General features: G+C 37.0%; 2 protein-coding genes across 2 annotated transcripts; one reads left to right on the top strand and one right to left on the bottom strand.

Annotated features, from left to right (window-relative positions):
- Positions 1 to 3,186: 3,186 nt before the first annotated feature.
- LOC127180219 (complement component C1q receptor) lies at positions 3,187 to 5,601 on the bottom strand. The gene has a single exon (XM_051134222.1). The coding sequence runs from the start codon at positions 5,437 to 5,439 to the stop codon at positions 3,775 to 3,777; it is 1,665 nt and encodes a 554-aa protein (XP_050990179.1). The 5' UTR covers positions 5,440 to 5,601; the 3' UTR covers positions 3,187 to 3,774.
- Positions 5,602 to 10,046: 4,445 nt separating this feature from the next.
- LOC127179662 (calpain-1 catalytic subunit-like) lies at positions 10,047 to 25,622 on the top strand. Its single transcript, XM_051133330.1, has 23 exons — positions 10,047 to 10,106; positions 11,235 to 11,301; positions 11,906 to 12,180; positions 12,450 to 12,522; positions 13,315 to 13,433; positions 13,565 to 13,698; positions 13,867 to 14,041; positions 14,255 to 14,320; positions 15,808 to 15,893; positions 16,100 to 16,171; positions 16,270 to 16,430; positions 16,503 to 16,663; positions 16,763 to 16,774; positions 16,938 to 17,143; positions 17,346 to 17,412; positions 18,385 to 18,444; positions 18,556 to 18,613; positions 18,685 to 18,746; positions 18,901 to 18,969; positions 19,088 to 19,166; positions 19,386 to 19,502; positions 23,222 to 23,274; positions 23,422 to 25,622. Exons 1-23 carry the CDS (start codon positions 10,047 to 10,049, stop codon positions 23,443 to 23,445), a joined length of 2,256 nt encoding a protein of 751 aa, XP_050989287.1. The 3' UTR covers positions 23,446 to 25,622.
- Positions 25,623 to 27,480: the final 1,858 nt, after the last annotated feature.

The following is a 27,480-nucleotide window of genomic DNA, read 5'->3' as shown; positions in this document are numbered from 1 at the left end:
ATCTGTGAATCTTTGTTTCGGAAGTGGACTTCTCCTTTAAGGGATGCCTTAGTCACAAAATTTTTACTGTGCACTGAAATGTGTGCTCCCTAAATAGCTGTGAAAACCAGGAAGCGTCGATGGTCACTACGTTACCTTATAGGAAGTTCTGAAGCTCAAAACTTAAGAGATAATTCACTACAAAATGACATGTGACCAATTTTAAAACACAAACCAATATCATATTTCAGCATAAACATACATCACTAGATAGGTAATGTCTAATCTAGCAAACATTTACAATTTATTTATGGCTGAAATCTTGCACATTCATGTAACAAAGTATTTATCATAATGCACTGTAAATAGCATTAAAAGAGATATTCATTTTAATGCTGTGTGTAAATATCAGTAGTGATTCTGTACAGTGAGGACGGAAATAGTCACCAGTGTGTAGTGAGCCACTGTCCTTATCAATGTCTGAATTTGTAAACAATTTATCAGTTCACAACCTAGCACACTATTAAAGGGGTCATCGGATGCTAAGTTCACTTTTTCATGCTGTTTGAACATGAATGTGTGTTGGCAGTGTATGTACAAATCTACACTATAATGATAAAAATCCATGCAGCGGTTTTTAATTAATCTGTAAAAATAATATCCCCTTTTTCAAATTGAGCTGTTCTCAGATGCCTGTCGTTGTTGCGTCACACCCGCAGAGGCCGCTCCCACGATAGTTGATTGACATGAGCGATTTACCTCGAATCAGCTGTCACAGTCCGCCCTCTTCGTTTCGATGCTGGAGCAGGGATGTAAGTTAGACAAGAATATCTCTGATTGAGTGATTGAGGTGTTGTGTTGCTGGATGAACATAATAATGAACATAGTGGTCATCATTTACTCCCGACATCTGAGCCGCTGAAGATGCAGTGGATTACGTTTGTTTGTGAATGGAATGCGCCTCCCGATCTACAAATCATTCATGATCCAGCTTCACTTACAGCAGAAGTGAGTATAAGGTTTTTTTTTTATGAATCTTTGCGATCGCCTTTCCTTATAACGTGGTAGTTAGGAAGTTTAGCGGCTAAACGCGGCTACATGCGGCTAACATAAACAATAGCATCTTTCCACAGAGAGAAGAGAGGGGCGGGGCGAGCAGAGCTCATTTGCATTTAAAGGAACAACCCCTTAGAATGAGATGATTTTTGCAGAGCTCATTTTGACAAGGTAAAAAGGGTGTTGTTTTACAAAACCATTGACAATTTTTATTCAAAGTATTTTAGAGACTTTTTATTAAGACCCTAAAGAATCATATCAACTTGTGGAAAATGGGCATCTGATGACCCCTTTAAGGTGACGCACCCTCTGTATGGCAGTGGACTTTGAGGGCCAGAGAAGAAGACTTTGAGAAGAACCCCTGACACACTAATTAATCACTCATGAAGAATGAGTACACTTTCATTTGAACAGAAATATGCAATATTTGACTCCTATTCAGTGCTTATTATTCAGTAGTTATTATTTTCTATTCCCTTTTATGTCAATCACAGCTAAATAAAACCAAAGTCCATTCAGACACAGGTCACTGCATCTTTTGCTGTGTAAGTTTTTTTTTTTTGTTGTTGTTTTTTTGTTTGTTTTTTTAATGTCAAGGTTCAAGGACCAGAAGACCAGAGATCAGGCAGAGATCTACTGATGCCCCTGAGGGAACTGTTTAACTAATGTGTTAGTTAAACCAAAAATTTTCAGCACTCACCTTCATGTCTTTCCAAACCTGTAAAACTTTTGGAAAGGTAGTAAAGACAGCATTAAAGTAAGCCATGTAAGCAATTAAGCCACCTTAATTTTATGAAGTGATATGAATGGTTTATATGCACAAAAATCATTGCATTTTTCATTGCATTGCATTCACACACATAAACAAAAATCTTATGGTGCTTTTGTGAAAATGTGTTGGAGATACCTAATGTATGAATAAAGACGTAATTTTGTTGTTGTTGTTGTTTTTTGCATACACAAGGCATCTGTTAAACATATCTTTATTTGCATTCTGCACAAAAGTTTCTTATGGGTTTGGAGTGACATGAGAGTAAGTAATTAATGGCAAAATTAGTATTTTTGGGGTGAAATATGTTCTAATGTGGTTAGAATTGGTCATTGTTCTGTTTTATAAACATTTTCAGTATTTCAAAGATTATTGTTTTGAAAAATCTGTTTCAAATAAATGCTGCTCCTTTGAAAGTTCTATTTGAAGAATACTGAAAATATGTTTTCCACAAAAAATATTGTGCAGCACAACTGTTTTCCACATTGATAATAATCAGAAATGTTTCTTGAGCAGCAAATCATATTAAAAATGTTTTCTGAAGGGTCATGTGACACTGAATACTGGAGTAATTATGATGAAAATGTAGTTCACATGAATAAATTACCTTTCACAATGTATTCATATAGAAAACATATAGTTATATTTTATGATTGTACTGTTTTTACAGCATGTTTAATCAAATGCAGGCTTAATTTGTGAGCAGGAAAGTGATTTTTACTTGAAAGATGTATTTAATGTGTCAATAAATGTTTTAGTACTCTTTTGTGAATTGTCTTATTTTGAATATGAGATAAATATAATCATGAATTTACGGTTGAAATTCGGCCTGAAAAAGACGTCTTTTTAACTTTCACTTTACAACCACATTTAGACGTAATTTGGACGTCTTTTTATAGACGTCTTTTCGACGACCTGAAAAACACGTCTTTTCGTCTTTCACTTTTCGACCAAATTTTCACGTTGTTTAGACGTCTGGCACTGTCGTCCTTTCGACGTCTTTTCGACGAGTTTTTGCTGGGTGGGCCTAATTCAGCACATCAGAATCAGCTAACCAAGGTTTTCACGATTAGTTCATATGCAGGTGTTTTTGATTAGGGTTGAAACAAAGCCTGCATCCCAATGTGCATACTATCCATCCTAAATTCTATGTGATAGTAGTAATTTTCAATAATATGTAGGGCACAAAGGGTGATAGTATGCATATTGGGACGCAGGGAAACTCTGATGGCACGGGCCCTCCGAGAACGGAACTGAACTGTATAGATTTATAAGAACATTGCGTTTAAAACAAATCTTAAACTAGTTCGATGAAGCTTTATTTGTTCTAGTAAAATGTACAGATTTTTTAACAACAATAGTTCATATCATGTACATAAAAAAAAAAAAAAAAAAAAAAAAAAAAAAAAAACTTGTATAGTTCATTTAAAGGGAAGAGTGGGCTGTACACTTTTACTCCAATGAATGGGCATATATCTCAGAATAGGTTCATTCTTTAAAGTTATTTCTTTAATTGACTGTAGACTGTAAAACTACATCATTGTTTCATTGCCAGAAAGAAATACAAAGCTCACTGTACAAACACTGTCCTTTTTTGACAACATGTCTCAAATATCACAATGGGCCTAGTACAATGTTCTATTATAGGTTTTTCAGCAAAGTAATTATAAAACAAAACAATTAATTACACAGCAAATATGTAAAAGAAAAAAAATGACAACATAAAAAAAACCTGTACATCTTGTCCCTAAAAGCATAAAAACGCAGTTCAACCATTCGTCAACGGGTGTGGTTTTAGCACTGTATGTTCACACATCTGTCCAACATTTAGGGGAAATAACTAAAATTTGAGTGACAGAATTCTAAAAACATACAAGGAAAACAGGCATTTATATAAATGAACCTTGAATAAAAACTTTCTAGTTACTCCTGTGTCACAACTTTTTATGTTGACAGAAAGTCGCCTTCATTTAATCATTCAGCTGAATGCTGCTCTTCTTCTGCACTTTGTCCAATCCAGATGAAACCCAGCAGTAGTTGTCAGCAGTGGCATTTTTCAAAGCGGCTTTTCTTGAACTTTTCAATCGGTAGGTGACAAAGACTGACATAAGCACAATGATCGCAATTAACGGAATAACTGAACCCAAGACACACACTAAAATCCAATAACTTTCGAGGAAACTTTCTTTGCGCTTACTAGAGTCCGTTTTACTGTTTGTATTGTTAAGAGCAGGGGTCTTGATTGTTGTCGGTCCAAAAGTGACAGGTAAATGACCCAATTTAGTGATGAACGCTTCTCTGTTATCTGGAGATTGAGTGCTTTGTGGTTTCTCTGTGGGGACCGGCACGCAGCTGATGCCATTTCTAGCCAAAATGAAGTTCTCCCTGCAGGAACATTTGAAACTACCCAAGGTATTGAGGCAGATGTCTTCACAGGGTCTCTGGATACATTCATCGATGTCCACACATGTCCTGCTATCGTTTAATGATGAACTGTAACCTGCGTGGCAGTAACAAGAGAATGAACCTTGTGAATTGAGACAGCCCTGTTGACATCTGGGTTCGGTGCATTCGTCCACGTCTTCACATTTGCCAGCAACAAGTCTGAAACCGGGTTTACACTCACAGAAATAGCTTCCCGGCGTGTTTTGACACCTGTGTTCACCGCAGGTATGCTGCTGACATTCATTGATATCAACGCAACTGACCTTGTCTTCAGCCAGATGAAATCCCTCCGCGCAGGTGCATGAAAACCCAGTAGCAGTCGGTATACACTTTGATTCGCAAGGTGAACTCTCGCAGTTATTTTTGAGAGCACAACTCACGTTATCATCCATCAGGTAGTAATGTTCACGACATTTACAACGAACACCTTCTCCTGGAGTGTCGAAACAAAAATGATCACAGCCTCCGTTTTTACGTTTGCAACTTCTATTTCGTGCGCAAACACGTTCTGAATTTGTCCAGCCAAAATTACCGTTTATGTTGTTACAAACTGGTGCAAAATATTCTGCATTCTCAGACCTGCCGCACTGTATTTCAGCCCAGGTCCCATGTGGTAACATCGCCAACCTTTCATTTGGATTTAGTGGTTCATCTAAGAACGGAACGTTATATGTGACAGAGCTTGTTTTTTCTAACACTATCGGTTTGCACATGCCCTTGAATCGAAATTTACATATATAAAATGCGCGTTCTCTACATGAGCCGTCTGACCACCCGAGACCATCTTCCAGTGAAATCGACACGCACCTTTTTTCCGTGCACGTGCTCAAAGGTTTCTTATTCCAATTGGAATATTTGGAATCTGTCGGCTCTGACGTCCATCTGAAGCCGCGTAACTCCTTAGTGAAATCAGTGCAGTTACTTTTCAGCAACTCAAGTCCGATCCAAACTTTGGAGTTACGGATGTTGTGTTCTTCTGCTGCTGAAAGAACCGATTTGATGCTCTGAAGTTCATTTTCATTTCTCATAGTAACCAAATTGCCGCCGGTGTTGACACAGTCCTCTAAAGCTTTTTCAAAATGTTTCTCCTCCAAATGCAACGTAAGGCAAGCCTCAGCTGTGCAGGTCGTGATCACTCGATTGGTTCCGCCAGCGACAAAACAGCACATCAGAATCAGTATGCGCATCATCCCGTCAGTATCATTAATGACTCCGTACTTGCTTTGTGGAGAAAATATTCAGTTCATCTCAGAGAATGGAGAAGGGATTGTTCAAGTACCAAAACATGTCTCAAACTGATGCATCCTGTTTAGTGAATAACCTACAGAGGAAATCATTTTAAGCAGCAGGCTTCTTATTGTTTTGACTACTTCCCCAGAAGTATCAGCCTATGGCAGCTCACAACGTGACAGTAGTCCAATTTTAGATGTACACTGAGCACCTGATTTAGATAATAAGAAGTATATTTTATAGAGCCAGATTGATACTTTTAAGTGGGCTATTCACACTTTGGTTTAAGATATTCAAGTTTTACAACGCCAGTTGTCCAATGAAGAATCATATTCACACCATTAACCATGGGAGCTGACCTACTGGATCATATGGACTACAGAGATCCATAAATCAGAGGTCATATAATAAGTGCCCAGTCTAACCTACTATTAAAGAGCTAGCAAGTATCCAGCTTCAGTAAAGAAATATAGATGTTCTTGTGTCAACAGCATTCTAAATAATGATTAAACAATAATCTGATAATTTTGAATCTGACGAAACTGGGAGAGATGAAGCATGAAGAAGCAGTCTTTCATAAATTAGGATTCACAAATTAAAGTTCTCACAAAGAGGGAACAATTCTTGCGAATTACGTTGTCAGTTTGTTGTATTTCTATTGCATAACATTTTTGATGAATTACTTTACTAATCTCATATAATGGTATGTATGACCCATGAAATCGCAAAAATGTAAAAGGATAACAACAAATATGAACTAAATGTTTGAAACCAACATATAAAACTATTGCCGGTATTTATAGACCTTGTGACAAGTCACCCCAAATGGAGAATGAAGAAAGACTGCATACAAAAGTTTTTTTTTTCTTTTCTTTTTTTACATGGAAACACACAACATTTCTTGCCATTGTGTCTGTTGATAAAAAATCTATCCGTGGATCACATCCTGTGTTTGTGTTGAGCAGTACACAGTAAACCTCTGTTTGAATGGGAGGAAATGACCTAAGACACCCTTCCGGTGGGCCCTTTAGACCCAATGTCAGTGAAGTAGAAGTCGCTTATTTTTTCTTAGTGAGCAGGAATTGTGCTCTTTCCTAACATTGTCTTTATTGAATTGCCAAAGTTAGCGTGAAAGCAAATATTAAACTGTGACGACAGATAAGGAACTTCATCAGAAATATAATAATTAAAAAAAATGGATGCTTTTGGTGAGTCATGTTGGTGAAGCCCATGCTCATAAACAAGATTAGCAATATTTTATTGGAGTACACAGATCAACCCATTGTCTCTCTTCATATCTCTCTCTCGCTCTCTCTTTCAAAACAGAAAACATCCATGGATAAAGAAACATCTGCTTTTGTCCCATGAGCTCTGATTTTCGTCTGGTGTAAATAGTAACCTTCCTCTTTGGGGTTTATTTATTTTTCAGGGATCTCTATTCTTTATTGAGGATCCATATAACCTTCCACACAAATTTATCACACACTCTTCATGCTGGTTGTAATCCAAGAAGTAACCAAAGACTGTTAAAACAGGGTATAGCAAATATAGGTGAGCATAAATATTAAATAAAAACGTACTGTTGAATTTCTGTAAGGCATGGCCTGTCAGCATACAGTTCATAAAGGGAACTATATTCAGTAACGTTCATTCCAAACAGGAGGAAAAAAACACGATATTACATAAAAATATAACAAGTTCGCATTATACTGTCATAAAGATATGAGGATTGCAGGTGACGATGGGATTTAAACTTTTAAATGTACTAATTTAGTGACCTCTGGTGGAGAACTGGTGACATTACGCCTGTGTATATCCGTTTATATGAGTATCAATCTACTATCAATTTATTATGTAACTAGCAGTAGAAAACTACGCAGAGCATTTTTGTCCCGAGAATACGTAAGGGCTCTTTTCATCCTTTTTTAACATTTATTCCACAAACAAACAAGAAACCTATAGACTAGAAATTGTCAATTTATATCCTACTGTTTGTACAACAGCATACTTTTACATATGAGCTAGTTTAAATATTTTATCAGTGCATATCAGTGCTCCACTGAAGATAGCAATGTGCTTGCTCATGTCTGTCTGTTTTGAACTCACTTTGCACTTTTGCACAATGCAGATTATAAAATAAAAAAATATGTTTTTGTAGACTTTTTCAGTCTTGAGTGAATCAGTGTGCGGTTAGCCACCCTCTTGTTCATTTTCAAGTATCCCATTGGCTCTACGCACCTGCAGTAAAAGGACTTATTTTTTCCTGTCTGAAGCGCTACAGTTTTTTTCAAGTTTTATCAGTGCATACATTTAAATGTATGTATTGTATGTGTACAAAATCCATTTATCCCAATACTTAATACATTTTTCCAAATTAAGTCTAACAGCAAATATAAGTCTCTATATTTTATTTACAATTTCCAACCATTGGTCTCCTGATGGAGGGTCAGTCTGCAACCATTTACAAGTTATGACTTTCCAACTGCTTGCTAAAAGCATTTTAATGTTTTTAAAGTATTTTTCATTGTCTAGAACTGTTTTAGGTATTTTTCCTGGGTACAGTGAAGTTAATGAAAAATCCAACTCCTCCCCAGTTATCTTCCACAATTTCAGCTGCTACTTCATGGGATGGACTGGGAATAAAAAATGGCCCTGGATTTTCTTCCAAATAGGCCCACCACACCTAACAGTTGTTACTATCTCACAATACTACAGCAGTGCTATCACATTTATAGCAAATAACATCACAAAACTACGGTGGCTGAGAGAGCTCAACGTGCTGCAACTTAAGAAAACACATGCAAACCGAAAAAACGACAACAAATTAAGAAAACATCTTCATCAGTTTGACAACACAGGCGCTGCAAATCCTCGCAACGCAAACACAAATACGTAAACGCACTGCAAATTCTCACAACACAACCACCTTTTAGTCACCGACAACACTTTATTTTTTTTCTATTTGCATGTTTTCTTAAGTTGCAGTGTGTTGAGCTCTCTCGGCTCAACACACTGCAACTCTCTCGTCAACGTCACTTTAGCTGACACGTTTTCTTTGATGATGAACCAGCCGGGCCGATGGCCAGTTTGCCCCTGTTCATGCCGGTAAGGTTGCATTTTTAAACATGCCCATAAAATATAAAAAAATGATTAGCCCCTGAGGTTTGCCTCCAACAAGGGTCCAGACTCTATCCACCTGTGAATTGCTGTTAATTTAGAAGTTATAAAAGATAGTATTATATCTGCAGTCATCACTCTTAAAAATAAAGGTTCTTTATTGGGATCGATGGTTCCACGAAGAACCATGAACATCCATGGAACCTTTAAAATGCAGAAAAGGTTCTTTATAGTCGAAAGAGGTTCTTTAGATTTTTAAAATGTTCTTCAAAATGGTTCTTTTAAGAACTGTTCACTGAAAGGTTCTTATATGGTATCACTTTAAAAACACCCTTTTGGAACCTTTATTTTAAAGAGTGTTCCTTTGTTTCATCTGAGAGTTTGATTCTTTCTCCTATTTTCTGTTTTACATAATTTGAAGTATGATTTTTGTCAAACTACTGTCAAACTACTGTATATAAACTTTGTACAGTAATCATACTTGATCTGAGTTGACTGTGTTTTATTTGCATATGGTGTACTGGCATGGCAAGGATCTGTCACAAGTGTTCATTTGCCAAGAAATGTCAAACATTCTATGCTTACTTGATGCCAAGTGCAATACATATTGTACAGTACAGCAGTAAAATGGGCCAATATGGCTAAAATTATTATTTATAATAGATAATAAATAAATATATTAATTGCAGATAACATCAAGTGTACACTAACCAAAATTATAAATGCAACACTTTTGTTTTTGCCCCCATTCTTCATGAGCTGATCTTAAAGATCTAAGACTTTTTCTATGTACACAAAAGGCCTATTTCCCCTCAAATATTGTTCAGAAATCTGTCTAAATCTGTGTTAGTGAACGCTTTTCCTTTGCCAAGATAATCCATCCACCTCACAGGTGTAGCATATCAAGATGCTGGTTAGACAGCATGACTATTGCACAGGTGTGCCTTAGGCTGGTCACAATAAAAGGCCACTCTAAAATGTTCAGTTTTATCACACAGCACAATGCCACAGATGTTGCAAGTTTTGAGGGAGCGTGCAATTGGCATACTGACTGCAGGAATGTCCACTAGAGCTGTTGGCCATGAAGTGAATGTTAATTTCCCTACCATAAGCCGTCTCCAAAGGCGTTTCAGAGAGTTTGGCAGTACGTCCAACCGGCCTCACAACCGCAGACCATGTGTAACCACAACAGCCCAGGACCTCCACATCCAGCATCTTCACCTCCAAGATTGTCTGAGACCAGCCACCTGGACAGCTGCTGCTACAATCGGTTTGCATAACCAAAGAATTTCTGCACAAACTGTTAGAAACTGTTTCAGGGAAGCTCATCTGCATGCTTGTCGTCCTCATCGGGGTCTCGACCTTACTGCAGTTCGTCATCATAACCGACTTGAGTGGGCAAATGCTCACATTCGATGGCGTCTGGCACTTTGGAGAGGTGTTTTCAAGGATGAATCTCGGTTTTCACTACACAGTACAGATGGCAGACAACGTGTATGATCTCGTGTGGGTGAGCGGTTTGCTGATCTCAACATTGTGGATCGAGTGGCCCATGATGGCGGTGGGGTTATGGAATGGGCAGGCGTATGTTATGGACAACAAAAACAGGTGCATTTTATTGATGGCATTTTGAATGCACAGAGATTCCATGACGAGATCCTGAAGCCTATTGTTGTGCCATTCATCCACGACCATCACCTCATGTTGCAGCATGATAATGCACGGCCCCACGTTGCAAGGATCTGTACACAATTCCTGGAAGCTGAAAACATCCCAGTTCTTGCATGGCCAGCATACTCACCGGACATGTCACCCACTGAGCATGTTTGGAATGGGCATATATGACAGCGTGTTCCAGTTCCTGCCAATATCCAACAACTTCGCGCAGCCATTGAAGAGGAGTGGACCAACATTCCACAGGCCACAATCAACAACCTGATCAACTCTGTGTGAAGGAGAATGTGTTGCACTGAGTGAGGCAAATGGTGGTCACACCAGATACTGACTGGTTTTCGGACCTCCCCAATACAGTAAAACTGCACATTTTAGAGTGGTCTTTTATTGTGGCCAGCCTAAGGCACACCTGTGCAATAATCATGCTGTCTAATCAGCATCTTGATATGCCACACCTGTGAGGTGGATGGATTTTCTCGGCAAAGGAGAAGTGCTCACTAACACAGATTTAGACAGATTTGTAAACAATATTTAGGAGAAATAGGCCTTTTGTGTACATAGAAAAAGTCTTAGACCTTTGAGGTCAGCTCATGAAAAATGGAGCAAAAACAAATGTGTTGTTTATTTTGGTCAGTGTAATTCATGGCATGATCGTTATAATTATGAAATGTAAGTAGAGGGCAACATTCAAAGCAAGTCCAAGCATGATAAACTGATACCTGCTGATCTGAATGCAGGACTAAAGTGCACACATAAACTGTGATTGTATCTTACTGTGAAACATGTTGGCCAGCATTTTTTTCTGTGGCACATGTGAAAGATTTCAGTTTCTCAGAATGACAAAGGCTCAGATGAGCTTCTGCCAATCACTTCTTTTGTTAATAAACACAAAAGCTTGGAGTTGGGTGGAGCTTCTGCAGGTGTTTTAAAAGCATGAAGTAGGGCAAAAGTGTGTAAAAGCCAGTCACAGAGAAGACTACCAGTCATTTGGGTGAAATTTATTGTTCCTGTGATTTGTTGCATCTTTGAAGGTACATATACATTTTATTTATTTCAGTAATGCACAATTAAAGTTCATTAATCTAATAGGAAGATCTATATTCTAGATACAAACTTGTTGGCTGAAAACACTTTATACTAATGAAAACTGTTCGAATTGTGTTAAAACTTATATGAATTTAATTAAATTTAATTTTCATTAGGCTGTAATCTATGCAAAGTAAAGTACTAGTGTGCTAGCCTATATTTACAGATGCATTGAGTTGTCAGGGTACATACATCTTTTAAATGAGTTTCAAAATGAAGAGTTTGTGGCTGGGATTTCTGGTGGCAGGGAATGTCTTGTGGTAAATTTGCTGGACATCAATGTGATAGATCACAGGTATCAGACTCAGTTCTTGGAGGGCTGCAGCCCTGCAGAGTTTGGTTCCAACCCTGCTCCAACACACATACCATGTAGTTTTCAAATAAGCCTGAAGAACGTGATTAGCTGGATCAGGTGTGTTTAATTAGGGTTGAATCTAAATTCTGCAGGGCTGTGGCCCTCCAGGAACTGAGTTTGACACCCCTGTGACAGAGGTAACTTTTATTACAGCATTGTCATCTGCATTGTTATTATATTTCCCTCTTATTCAGAAAAAAAAATACAGACAGATTTTGAAATGTCTCCTCCAGTGGTTACACATGGCATGTGCTTAAAAATCATAAACGACCGCAACATGAAAGGTGGCATGGGCTCTGAAACAAATCCTTTGAAGTTCATGGATCAGGACTACGACTTTTTACAAGACTACTGTCTCAAGACAAGACAGAGATTTGTTGATGAGTTTTTCCCACCAGATCCCCGTTCCATTGGTGAAGGGCTGCTGGATCCAGATGTCATGGCCAGGGTGGAGTGGAAAAGACCAACGGTATGTAGGCAGACCTGCGGTTTGCTTGAGGCATCAGTATGTATTCTGACAACATTACACAAAATATACACTTTTGTTGAAAGCTAAAAGAGTCTTATTTAATGTCAACTGACTGTGACAAGCTAAACGTTTTAAATTTGACCTGTAGTCACATATACAGCAGATGAAAAAGAGAATGACATTGCCAAAAACACCATCAACTGAAATATCCCTTTTACAGAATGCATCAGTTGACCAATACTGAAGGTATATAATTTAATTTCTTTCAGGTATTGTATCCAAATGTGGCTGAATTTATTGTAGAGACCGTGTCCAGGTTTGACTATGCCCAAGGGAATGTAGGTATGTCTGGGTAACCACAATATTGTTTTAGACAAATGTCCTGCAGAGTTTAGCTCCAGCCAGCACCAACACACTTAGGAGACCAGGGGTGTCAAACTCCGTTTATTTCCAACTCTGCACCAACACAGTTTGCGTCTGGGATTTCTGGTGGCAGGGAATGTCATGTGATAAATTTGCTGAACATGAATGTGATAGAGCACAGGTGTCAGCTCCTCAGTTTGTGGAGGAACGCAGCCCTGCAGTTTTTATTTCCAACCCTGCACCTACACACAAACAATGTAGTTTGAGAATAAGCCTGAAGGACTAGATTATCTGGATCAGGTGTGTTTAATTAGGGTTGAACGTGAACTCTGCAGGGCTGTGGCAGGAACTGAGTGTGACACCTGTGCTGTAGACACTCATTAGCTGGTTCAGGTGTGTTTAATTAGGGGTGATTTAGTTTGCCCTGGGAAACTTTTCCACCATTTTCAATTCAAAAACATAAAAAGACTCTTCCCTAAACGTTGATTACATTTGCACAAAACTTGGCATGTGTAATTCTAAGATCCTCATTAAAAATGTTATTAAAAGAATTTTGAATTTGAAGTGTTGCAAAGACATACGCCAATTAAATGGCGTATATATGCTTCAAGTAATTCCCAAACTTAACAAAACGTGCATCAGAACATGCCTATAGAGGATGCTACAATGAAAAACTTGTCATATGGAAAATTAAACTTAAAGTGTATTTTCTAATCTATACACCAAGATATTTAATTCACTGTGGCAACTGTTTTTTTTTCTTCTTCTTAGGAAACTGTTGGTTTCTGGCCTCTGTTGGGGCTCTGACATTTCAAACCAAGTTATTACATAAGGTCATTCCAGATGGACAATCATTTAACCACAATTATACTGGATTATTTCACTTCAGGGTAAGTTTCTTTTTTTTTCTGTGACATAATTTTTTATTATTCAGCATCAAAACCCCAAGCAATAGCAATTCCTGTTTTGTGATTCATTGTATCAGTTGTTCACTCACTGTTCTTCTAATATATATTTACAGTTCTGGCGGTTTGGAAAATGGTATGACGTTGTGATTGATGACAAGCTGCCAACATACAATGGCAAGCTGATTTTTGTGAGATCAAAAACGTATAATGAGTTCTGGCCTGCCTTGCTGGAGAAAGCGTATGCCAAGTAAGTGCCTGTATATCTTTTTGTGTGACTTTATAAAGTATCATCTCAAGTATATGTAAGCAATAGTGCTGTTGTATTCAATATAAGCACAGCTGTAATTTGACTTGATTGTCTTCAAATTTGTCTGTTATACTGAGGAAAACAACTGTGCTACAATGATTGTTCCAGGGTGTGCGGCTCCTATGCTGACATGCATACTGGTCGAGTATCTGAGGCCCTCTTGGACTTTACCGGTGGGGTTCATATGCACTATGAACTGAAAACAGCTCCTACTGATTTGTGGGAGATAATGTTAAGGGCTTACCAGTCAGAGGCCATTATGGGCTGTGAAACTCCACCAGGGGTAAACATAGTGTGATTATATCTAACACACATGGTCATGGTAAACTAAAAACATAAATATTTTATTGTGCCTTCTTTGACTATATTAACCATTCCAAAAACTGTTCTCCTAGACACCTATTTTAGTAAAGAAATTTGGGATTCCAAGTAACTTTAACACTTTAAGACTTTAACCGTCTGTCCCCTGATAATTTTTCTGTTTTCACATAATCAGAATGAGAACCGGTTACCAAATGGCATAGTCCTGGGTCATGCTTACACTGTGACAAAGGTTTATCAGGTAAGACTGCAGAAAATCAAGTCTTGGCGTGCATCAGATTTTGTCATAAGCTACCAAGATAAATATTTTAAAAACAAAAGATGACACCTGGATTCCAGCCAACATGATCCAACACACCCACTCTTTGCATGTTTATACTTGATTTGACCTTTTAGTGATTGTTCTGCTAAGACCGTAGAGAGAAAAGATAAAATCTCTTTGGTTTGTTGAAATGTATTAAAAATCAAATCAGGAGTGTTCAAACATTTTTAATGCCATAGACCCCAAAGTCCTCTTTTTTCCAAGCTTCCCTGATGGCCTCCTCTGTGTCTGAGCCTAACATTGCTCCCATCATTACAGGGTCACTAACATACATGCTGCTTCCAGTGCTTACATCATATGACTGCCCATGTGGTTGACTTGACGGTGCTCCCCTCAGTTGGAGGGTCCCCTATGAACTCCATGATGCAGTCATACCAGGTCGCTAGGCCTATTCACAGCCTCCTTAACAGCACAGAGTGCTTTCTAAAACCCACGTTTGTGGAAAATGCACACATTCAGCCTCCTGTGCACTTTCTAGAATCCCTATATTTTCAAGGGTCACATGCTACCAGCATCGTAGCTCAGGCCTGTGGCCGGAGGGGATAGCGCCTCCGACAGCCGCTGATGTGTCTAAGAGGTGGCTTTTATGGTTATGCTGTACAGTTGGTACTTACTGCTCACCATGGTACATGGCATGCACTCCCCTCAGCATGGCAGCATGGGTATTCCATTTCCCATAGCGACCACTAGAAGACACAATCCGAGTTCCCTTGGAAGGGAATGTCTAAAGTTAAGCATGTAACCATGGTTCCCTGAGAAGGGAATGAGACACTATGTCCTCTTTTCTACGAGCTTTAGATGTAGAAGTGGATGACGTATTCTCCTGGTGTCCTTTTATACTGAGTTCACCCCGGTATAGTGACGCAGGCTGTCGACACAGTGTCTTGTTCCCTTCTCAGCGAACCATGGGTACATAGAAACTGTTTTTTTTTTAGTCCACAGATTGAAGCACCACCCTCCATCCTCCACCCCAAATCCATAAAAGAACTTTATTTGGGCTAGGAGTGCATCTGACTGTGATTAGGCTAGTCTTAATTAGCAACTGGCAAGAACTGGCAACCCTGATTGCTGCCAGCTATATCGTTTAATGTATTAACACATTAAGCAAGGACCTCATCTGCAAGTTGCTTCAGGGAGATTTTTCAGAATCCTTCATGGATTTCATAAGGTTTTTTTGTGTTAGAAAGTGTGTGTAAACTTGCTGGGAAAAATCTTTTACCGTCCATTGAATTCAACAAACTACTGAAACTAAACAGTATGCATTTTACTTCAAAATTCTTGTAAAAGTATTGCAGAATTGTAAAATGTAACATTCTGTCAATAATCTACTATAGATGTTGGTAATATTATAAAGGTTTGCCACATTTTTACACCACTAAATATGCTGCTGAAATCATGCTCAACAGGTCATGAGTGGTAGAGACCCAGTTCAGCTGGTTAGATTGTTCATCCCATGGGGAGACAGTGAGTGGAATGGAGACTGGAGTGACAAGTAAGCTCTGCTTTTATTCAACATCATAGCAGATAACCAACTAACAGAACAACTGGCAGTAAATCATAAAACAACAAGTTGTTCTGCAAGAAGAAAGGGAATTAGACATGCAGTCCTTAACACACAAAAACCGTGAAATACTGTGAAATTTATTAACTGTCAAAGTTATTCTTTGTCCTGATGATTATTTTGAAAAATTCTTTTAGATCACCTTTGTGGAACACAGTGAGCGATGAGGACCGCAAACAACTCCTTGTGCATGAAAATAGAGAGTTCTGGTGAGCATGAACCGTGCTTTCATATACATTATTAAAATGTACTAAAACACAAAATACATTTTGTCTAGAATTTACTTAGGAATTTTCTTTTTTTGCAGGATGTCAATGAAAGATTTCCTTAAAACATTTGACAACATGGATATCTGCTGTACCTCTCCTGATTTTCTGGAAGAGCAGTCTGCTTGTCACTGGACTTCCAAACACCACCATGGGAGCTGGGTTACTGGGAGCACAGCTGGAGGCTGCATGAATCATCCAGGTGCATTTTCTGAATTGTAAAGGTAGTCATCAATGCAAATCTGCTTCTAACACCCCTCTCCTGTGATTGTAGACACCTTCTGTAAAAACCCCCAGTTTTGGTTGAGGATTAGTGAGCTTGATAAAGCCTGTGAACAGGGTCAGAAGAATGTTCTGGTGTCCCTCATACAGAAACCTGACAAGAGACACAGACGACACGCTGCACACCATGGCATCGGCTTCTGTGTGTTTGCAGTCAGTATTTTAACAAGACAATAAACATGGCTGTACAGTGCATGTATGATGCTTTTGTGTTTTATGTGTAACATTTATTATTTTTTTTAACTTTCACAGATTCCACCCGAGGCAAGTAAAATATACTCTGTTTCTGGTGTTAATCACATTGGTTTGAAAACATGTACAGTGTATTTTAGGTTGTATCAATACGCATTACATGATTTGTTATACCTTTCTGACACATTAATTTGACGTGTTCAGTGAAATAAATTTTTGTTTCATTTTCCGTTAGATGAGATCTGAGGGAAAGTTTGGATCAAGCTTTTTCTCTACAAGAAAGCCTGTGGTAACAAGCGGGCACTTTCAGGATGCAAGACAGGTGATGAAATTCTTTAGGCTGGAGCCAGGAGAGTATCTCATCGTACCGTCCACATACTATCCCAATAAGAGTGGAGAATTCATTCTGTCTATTCTCTGCAAAAATGAGATCCACATTCAGTAAGTTGCATGAAGACACTGAAAGACTTTTATGCTTTTATGCTTTAAATAAGATTAAAATGTGAAGTCAACCTCTTGGTTGAAAACTGACTAATTTATACTCCAAAAATGTTTACAATCAAATTCTGTTATCTGGGTTAAAAGTTTTATTATTATTATTATTATTATTATTATTATTATTTTTTTTTTTTTTTTAATTCAGAAAGGACACAGAAAAAATGGAGAAAGATTTTCTTGTGGATCTTTTAGGCAGCTCTGAGACACTTTGCATGGTATTTCTCCTGCTCTTTTTCTAACAAAAATTCACTCATCACTAAATGAAAACTTAACTTAAAGTGAATACCTGATTTTTTTTTTAAGGAGCCTTGTCACAAGTCCATTGTTTTTGAATGTTGGTGCTACTTCTGCTATATTTTCACACTTGAAACAATAATTTGGTATTCCTCTTGTACCATTGTCCTCTTTTATGCCAAGAAATAAGTCACTTGGCAGTTCTCTTCCAAGTGGTTTCATTGTCGAAAGCATTAAGTCTGAGTATCAGTAGGCTCTAAAACACTGTCAGGAAATTACTTGTCTTTATAAGTTTGATTCAGTATACTTACCTGTTGTTAAAAAATAGCCTTAAACCTACACTTTATTTTACTTATTTTTTTAAGTTGTATTTAGTAACTTTCAGGAGAGTGTACTCATTTTTGCAACACACCATTTTATCACTTTGATAAGAATATCTTATTTTGTTGAAAAAATGGAGAAAGATTTTCTTGTGGATCTTTTAGGCAGGTCTGAGGTAATAATACACTGAATCATTTTGTAAAAGTTTTAATATTCACTTTAGGGGTGTTGTGATATACCGGTATTGGTTATAATCGTGATATTTAAATTTTAAAAAAAAATGTTGTGTTAATTAGGAGTTGTGCAATTCACTGGTTTCTGGGATATTTGAAAATTAATACTATACATGAGATAATATGACACATAATAATCCATCACCAGAGCCATTATGGAGCGTTAAAATCTCAAGTGTGATTTGTTTCATTCATACTTGACACCGGAGGGCACTCTAGCGCAGAAAGTCCACAAGCGACACTTATAGGCGTAATAAGCCAAATTACTTACCAGGAAATCCCTTATATTTTATATATATTGTGCTTGTTTGCTAGTTGTTAATGAAACAGTTCAGTCCTAGCTGCCACTGAAACAATATTCTCTTCATTGCCTTTTCTCATGTTCAGCTCAGATACAATGAGGAAGTGGATGAAAGATCAAAAACTAAAACTTTGTTTCGACAATATTCTGATCAGGTAAATATGAAAGCTAATATATTATTTTAAAAAATCCTTAATTAACAATAACAATATATGTGCTTAAGAATATCTAAGCTTAAATCTCTTGTATGTCTTCTTTGGAAACAGTACAAAGTTGTTGATGCTGAGAAACTTCAACAGCTTCTTCATGAAAACCTACTTAGAGGTGAATGTTTTAAATATCCTGTCTGTTCAACAGGAAATACACTGTAATTCAGTCTTTTGTATGTCTTTTAGGTAATAAAAACACTGAAGGATTTGGCCTGGAATCATGTAGAAGTATAATTGCTATGTTTGATATATCCTTTATTCTTTGAGCATGTAATAATAAACTTTAAAATAATATTTTGAATGATGATGATTTATCTCCCAGGTTCAGTTTGTATTTGCAGTCATATTATAAAGAAACATTTTAGCTCTAGAAATATTCCATGACTGTAACAATAACAATAGTTCAACGTTACTGGAAGACTTTGTGGACCAGAATTCATTCGTCTATGGAACCGTATCATGACGTACAAGGTGAGTGGATTTGAGTCTGGAATTTAGCTACGCATTTTTTTTTTTACCATATTAAGACAAGAAATTTAGCTTGATAGAAAGATTTTTATCAAGAATAATTTTTCAAGTATTTTTACAGGATATCTTCTACAGCATGGATTCTTCCAAAGATGGCGTTCTGTCTTTAAATGAACTGCAAAATGCATTAGAGAAAACAGGTTGAGACTCATACAGTTAATATTTTGCTCTGGTGAACTGTTGTTGAACTTTTTGCTAGTTGTAGGTTAATATGCAATATTTGCATTATCTTAAATGTTACTGCCAGCATACACAGAGGTTTTGATATAATATTGATATACTGATGCACTGTAATATGTCCATCAATGCAAGGTGTGTTGCATTGATACTGTCTTTATGTCATGGTCATTGTACCCTAGGCCTGCATCTAAATGAAGATATCCTGAATCTCATGTTTGTGCGGTATGGTGGTGCTTCTGAACGGATTTCCCTGGAGGGTTTCATCTGCCTTGTCATGCGTTTGAATTGCATGGCCAGTGAGTAGAAATCCAGTGTACTGGACAGAAATTGTTGTAATACAATTTTAATTTTATGTTCAGGAAAATAAAGTAATTATATATACAGTGCACAGCATAAATGATTACACCCACTCTAAAACTTAACAAATTCAGCAATTACTCCTTACTTATAAGACATTATAAGTTAGGGTTCTTTGGAGACATAATGTTCCAACAAGCCTGCTTGATCAATTACCAAAGAAGAATGTCAAAATTATTCAACAAAATAAGATATTCTTATCAAAGTGATAAAATGGTGTGTTGCAAAAATGAGTACACTCTCCTGAAAGTTACTAAATACAACTTAAAAAAATAAGTAAAATAAAGTGTAGGTTTAAGGCTATTTTTTAACAACAGGTAAGTATACTGAATCAAACTTATAAAGACAAGTAATTTCCTGACAGTGTTTTAGAGCCTACTGATACTCAGACTTAATGCTTTCGACAATGAAACCACTTGGAAGAGAACTGCCAAGTGACTTATTTCTTGGCATAAAAGAGGACAATGGTACAAGAGGAATACCAAATTATTGTTTCAAGTGTGAAAATATAGCAGAAGTAGCACCAACATTCAAAAACAATGGACTTGTGACAAGGCTCCTTAAAAAAAAATCAGGTATTCACTTTAAGTTAAGTTTTCATTTAGTGATGAGTGAATTTTTGTTAGAAAAAGAGCAGGAGAAATACCATGCAAAGTGTCTCAGAGCCGCCAAAAGCTATGAAAAGAGCGACACTTTATCTCACAGAGTACGACACAGCCTGCAGAAGTGACAAGTGTGGTTGTTGTCATCACTAGAATTACCTACTGTAGCCAATGCACAATAAACTCATTTAACCTCTTCCAAGGCCCAACAAAATATAGACTTCTGGGAATCCATACTCTAGTCTCAGGAGACCAAGTCAATTATTTTGGATCCGAAAGCATCCAAAATGTCCTGGTGTTGCTAGAGGAGGAGTACAGTGAAATGTACAGTGGTAGTAAAGCCCTTATATTGGGATTTATGAGTGCTGAAGGTGTGAGGGAGTTGTGCTTTGTCAACGCTGTCATGAATTCACACGCCACTGTGTGGTGTAATACAACAAATTAAAAACAGAAGATGCTACCCTCTCCTTATTCCTTGCATTATTGGGCATTTTTTCAGCATGACAATGAAGATACTCATTCTACCAAGGTGAAAATCTTTCAGTGGACATATTTCACTCAATCTTAATGCTCTTGAGCGGCTGTGGGGGATTCTGTAGAGACGAGCTGAGCAAAACTCCATTAAAGATCGCGGCATTTAAAGAGCTCGTCCTCCAGGAGTTAAACAGGACAGATGTAAAAAAATTATCATGAACTTGTACACTCAGTGCCAAGAAGGGTAAGAGCAGTATACTTAAAATTCTGGAGGATACTAAGAATATTATACATTTGCTGAATTAAATCTATGGTGTACTCATTTCTGCAATCCTTCTTTTAAACAAAATTGGCTAATTTATTGAAAATATTGGAATATGTGACCCTGGATCACAAAACCAGTCATAAGGGTCAATTTTTCAAAATTGAGATTTATACATCATCTGAAACCTGAATAAATAAGCTTTCCATTGATGTATGGTTTGTTAGGATGTGGCAATATTTGGTCAAGATAGAACTATTTGAAAACCTGGAATCTGAAGGTGCAAAAAAATCTAAATATTGAGAAAATTGCCTTTAAAATCGCCCAGATAAAGTTCTTAACAATGTATGTTACTAATCAAAAATTAAGTTTTCATATATTTACAGTAGAAATTTTACAAAATATTTTCATGGAACATTATCTTTACTTAATTTCCTAATGATTTTTGCCATAAAAGAAAAATCAACAATTTTGACCCATACAATGTATTTTTGGCTATTGCTACAAATATACCCCAGCGACTTAAGACTGGTTTTGTGGTCCAGGGTCACATATATTTTTTTGTTTTTTATTAAATATATGTATAATACATTTAAATTTTGCCATCTTTTCATGAATTTATTAGTGATAATTAAGATAATACATATTTTATATTTATTCAGAGGGGGTGTACTCATTTATGCTGTGCACTGTATATATTGTGCCATTAAATAACAGTAATTTACTGGCAGTAAGGTACTGTTAATTTACAGCTCTCAACCATTAATTTACAGCTCTTACTTTTACAGTATTTCACCATAATTCTACCATATAAATTAACTCTGCACCCGTTGCTTCAAACAGTTTGCTTAAAAACTAGCATCCATACAATGTTAGCACTGTGAACTTATTCCATTTGCATTCACTGAGAAGGAATGTTTCTTAGTATAAAACTGCAACCACTTAATGTGTAATAGTAAAATAACTAAAAACATGACTTTAACTCAAATTGTTGCAGTGAATTGTTAGCTATAACACACATGTATGTGCTGAAGTACTTAAAGAGATCATCACTTAATCAGCAACTCCACAGTTACTGTCTTTAAATAAAGCACAAAACGTCAGTGTTTGTGACTCATCATTGAATGAAGCGCAGGCTCTACTCTCCAGCAAAATAGTGCTCCGCAAAATTAAATTAAACTAACAGATCTCTCTTATGCAAAACATATTAATACAGATCAGTTAAATTTTTACTCTCCTTATCAGTTCATGACTTTGCATAACTGTTTTCTGTGGACCTTCACTAATATTGCAGTGAAAATAACTTTTTTCATTTAGTTAATCTGACTCTTACGTTTTACAGTATATTCCGGTTTTTCCTTGAAATAACAGGAATTTGTCACCCATCTTAGAAGGCAAAACCTATAATACTGTTATGTTTTTTCAATAACATAGCCATCATTTAACACGTTAACACATTGTTCATTGATTTTTTATTTATTTATATCTGGACAATTCAACAGCATAACATATTCATGCTGCAATGCATGCTGGGAGTCATGGGTGCGCTTTGTACTGTGCTGGTACCCAGTACGCATTACAGCATGAAGCTTTTGATTGTCACCATTGTTGAGATTCAAATGCTGATTCTTGATATTTGTGTATCTAGCTGACGCTGTAGTTTCAAAAGTTTTGTGCATAAGATGTTTTTAAAATCCTTCACAAAAGTTTGTTACTTCATTTTGAGAGTCACCACCATCAATAATTAATTAAAAACATTTAATCTAAATTTTTTGGGGGGTTTTCCTGCTTTAACAAATGTACATTACAAACACAGTTACAACAGCCAGTAAAACAGCTAAGCCTCTGTCAGTTCTTTAAAAAAGACTTTTTGTAGATATATGACTGAAATCAAAGCAAACTGTAATGCTATTTCTGGAGTTGTTTAATCATCCTCTGCTGTTTTATTTCAGGTGATTTTGTCTAAGGCTGTGGCTGTATGTCAGTTGTAGTTTCATTTCTTGCTCTTTTCTTTAGTGATTCTGCTTGGTAACAGCATCTGTTCATCATTGGCTGAGTTCACTCATTAGCTTTAATTCTCTCTGTCAGGTGGACTATATTAGTAAACTCATGTAGTGAATAGTCAATGAGGGTGTAGGGTGTAATTTGAAACACAGCCTCTGAGTGTCGACTCTGAGCGCTGTTAATTCACAGTACTGCAGAAGGCTACTTTCTCGAAAACAACAAATATTACCCAGAAAAAACAGGATGTCACCAGCAATTCTTTACAGTGTGTGTGTGTGTAATTTTACATATTAACAATCTTTATTTTCTTCATCAGGAGTATTCCAGAGACTGTGTGAAAATGGAAAGATAACTCTTGATGAGAGTGAGGTAATCCTGATGTAAACATTTAAATGTAATATTTCCAAACATATACAATGTGTTTAAAAGATTTCTGCCTCATTTTTGTTGTTGTTGTTGTTTTTGTTCATTTATAGTTCATACATTAAGACTTATTTCTGTGCTTCTGTGTTTTAGTGGATAGGTCTCACAATGTACTAATGAAGGAATGTATGCTTGCCAGGAGGTTTGCCAACAAACTCAAGAAGCAGTGATATTAGTCTGGTGATCAAAAACCACTGATTTAGGCAATCTAAACATTTTTAATTTAATTTATTTTTCTATATCAAACTATATTTATATATGGATTTCTCATTTTCCTTTAAGGTCCTATAGAGGTGCCCCCAGAACCATGAAAAAAGTTTTTCAAAATAGATATTTTTATGAGTAATATTTTTTACTTAAATATGCAAATTGAATATTTTTATACATTTTAAATTATTTTGTAAATAAATTAATAAATCAAGTCATACTTTCTAATGCCGCCCCCAAACTCATTTGTGTAAGAAGTTGGAGCATGACAAATCTGCGGGTAATAGCCTATGGTTGCCTACATACTGCTTGGTTGCCTGTTGTATGGCCTGAATGGATATCCAACATTTTTACAATGTACAGCAACTGCAGAGAAATCAAAATCAAAACAAAAAGATAATCGGTAATGCTTTAGATTACAACCCGCAAAGAACTACGTAAGTAAACTGAATTTACGGTGTATGTTTCTGTAATTATAGTGTACCTATAAAGAACGTACATGTAGGTATAAGGGAACAAAATGTTATATTTGGGTAATAAGGGGATAACAAACCAGATATTCAACCTGCAAAGAACTACATAAGTATACTGAATTTACGGTGTACGTTTCTGTAATTATAGTGTACCTATTAGTACGTATGTGTAGGTATAAGAGAACAATAGGCTATGTTACGTAATAGGGAACACTCTGTTAAACCACCTGATGTATGCAGACGATTTAGCTATTATGTCCCCCAGCAGTGTTGGGTTCCAGCAGTTGTTGGATATATGCTCCAGGTATGGGGTTGAGTTTGATGTACAGTACAATGCAAAGAAGAGTTTTGTGTTGGTTTGTAAGACTAAGGAAGATCAGAAGTTGCACTTCCCTAGGTTTTACCTGTCTGGACATTGTATCTGTGTATCTAACTGTATAAAATATCTTGGGCATATTATTACTGACAAGATGGAAGATGATGCTGACATGTATAGGCAAAGACGAATGTTGTATATCCAAGCGAACATGTTAGTCAGGAAATTTCATTACTGCTCTGATGATGTGAAAGTGCACTTGTTTCGTGCTTATTGTACTCCTATGTATGCAGCCCCATTATGGGTCAATATCAAAAAGGAGACCATGCGCAAACTGCAGGTAGCATATAATGATTGTCTGAGGATACTATTGAAGAAGCCCAGGAGCAGCAGTGCAAGTAAGCTTTTTTTGTGACTTGAGGCTAAGCTGTTTACAGGCCCGTTTGAGGAACATAATGTATAAGTTTATGTGTCGACTTGATGAGTCACAAAACTGTATTATAGTAAGGCTCACAAGTCCCAGGTGTAGTTCGGTCCGATATCAATCACATCTATGGAAGCATTTGTATGAGTGCCTTTTAAGACTCTTGTGAAAAAGGGTGTATTTTATATGTTTATGTAACTGTTTTTTTTTTTTTTTTTTGTATATGTTGTATGTCCTGCTATTGGGCCTAGGGCCTGTAATAAAGAGGAAGTGTAGTCATGATAACATTATGTAGACCTATTCTTGGAAACGAGCTGGCAACAGAAATCACACAGAACAGAATGAAATGTTATAATTTCATATTAAGTAAACGTTAAATGTTTAGATGATGTAAATATGTCAGTATTGTACATTTAATGTTTGTAAAAATGTAAATAAATGTACATTTTGTAGAACCACATTTTACGTCGCGTGGTTATATGTATTGAACCTACCCTGTAACTTCGTTGAACAAGAGGGGAACAATCGCCACTTTAATTTACAGCCCGCAGAGGGCACAATTACCCTGTAACTACATGGAACAAGAGTATATTTTCCCAGTAATTTTAAAAAGCTTACGTATAGATACACCAAACGTACGATTTAATAGAACAGGTACCTGTTAAGTTTTTTTAAATTAATCCATTATAAATGATTTGTAGGATATCTGTTTGCTACCCCCTTATTACCCAAACATAACCTATTGTTCCCTTATACTTACACGTAGGTACAATATAAATACGAAACATTCACCGTAACTTTAGTTTACTTACGCAGTTCTTTGCAGGTTGTATATCTGGTTGTTACTCTCTATTACCAAAACGTAACATATTGTTCCCGTATACCTACATGTATGTTCTTTATAGGTACACTATAATTACAGAAACATACACCGTAAATTCAGTTTACTTACGTAGTTCTTTGCGGGTTGTAATCTAAAGCGTTACCAGATAATCAAAATAACGTCAGATGAAGATACAAATGCTGATGTTGTGTTTGATGACTCCAGACAATCTCATAAAGGTCTGCAGGATGCACAGTTTTCTGCATCAGGGGTGGCCAATGTTGGTCCTGGAGAGTCCTGCAACATTTTGCTCTAGCCTTGACCAAAACCAACAACCATGGCACATTCAAAGTCACTTAAATCACCTTTCTTAGTCAGAAATTTGTCTTTGTTTGACAATGTAAAAAACATGTTTGTAACCACCTTTCAAAATTATTAGAAATAAAAACACTGAAATGATTCCACTGCATCTGTGACACTTGAAATTTAGCTCAAATCTGTGGCAAATTCAATTAAATGGGTATGATTTGGAAAGGCACACACCTCTCAAGAAAAGGTTTAACATCTGAAAATGCATATCAGAGCAAAAACCAAGCCCTGAGGTAAAAAGAACTGCCTGTAGAGCTCAGAGACAGGATTGCATCAAGCCACACATCTGGGGAAGAGTTCAGAAAAAATTCTTCTGCACTGAGGGTGCACAGAAGCATGTAGCCTCCATTATCCATAATGTAAGAAGTCTGGAACAACTAGGACTCTTCCTAGAGCTGGCCTCCTGGCCAAACTGAGCAATTGATGGAGAAGGAGCTTGGTTATACTGGTGACCAAGAAGCTGATGGTCACTCTAGTTGAGCTCCATGATCATATATGCAGACGGGAGAAAATTACAGAACGACAAACATCACTGCAACACTCTACTGATCTGGTCTTTGCAATCAATCCTCTCAATCCTCTCTTTAGTGAAGACACATGAAAACCCACTTAGAATTTGCAACAAAGCACCTAAAGAACTTTCAGATTGTAAGAAACAAGGTCTGAAAAAGTTCTCTGGTCTGTGAACCTCAATTCCAAGCAGACCAGGGACTGCTTATCATCTGCAGAGTACCTTCCCAAATGTAAAGCATGGTAGCAGCCTCATGCTGTGGGAATGTTTTTCAGTGGCAGGGACAGAGGGACTCGTCAGAGTAGAAGGAAAGCTCAACACAGCAAAATATAGAGATAGTCTTAATAATAACCCAGTCCAGAGCATTCAGAACCTCAGACTGGGCAGAAGGTTCACCTTCCAGCAACATGGACAATGACCACACAGCAAGAGTAGCTTATAGACGACTCTGTGAATGTCCTGCAGAGTTTAGCTCCAACACACATGCCTAGAAGTGTGATTAGCTGGTTCAGGTGTGTTTTCAATTAGGGTTAGAGCTAAAAGGTGTGTTCGACTGCGCAGCTTGATCAAATTCTGACTTGAAGCAGTGCATGCCAGTTAGAAATTTTGTCCGACTTGAGACAGCGCCGACGCCTCGTGACTGAGTGGCCCAGCCACAGCCTGGGCTTGAACCCAATTAAACATTTCTGGAGAAACCTGAAAATATCTGCCAGCCCCCATCCAAGCAGACAGAACTTGAGAGGTGAAGAGGTGAGGAGAAGAATGGCAGATAACTGCTAAATGATGATTGTCACATCACACCCCAAAAAACCTGAGGCTGTAAATGTGCTTCAGCTAAGTACCACATTAAGGGTATGAATACTTATGCAATGTACTTATTTCAAAGTTGTGACAAATCAGTTTTTTTTTTGTTTTGTTTTGACATTATGGTGTTTGGAGTGTAGATTTATGTGGATTGAGTAAGTTAAAGCAGTTTAACATAAGGCTGCAACATAACAAAACATTAAAAAAGGGGGGGAATGAATACAT

This window comes from Labeo rohita, chromosome 17 (genome assembly GCF_022985175.1).
Source record: "Labeo rohita strain BAU-BD-2019 chromosome 17, IGBB_LRoh.1.0, whole genome shotgun sequence".
Lineage (NCBI taxonomy): Eukaryota > Metazoa > Chordata > Actinopteri > Cypriniformes > Cyprinidae > Labeo > Labeo rohita.
Note: the sequence above shows the minus strand (reverse complement) of the source record. Positions and strands in the feature narration are given on the sequence as shown.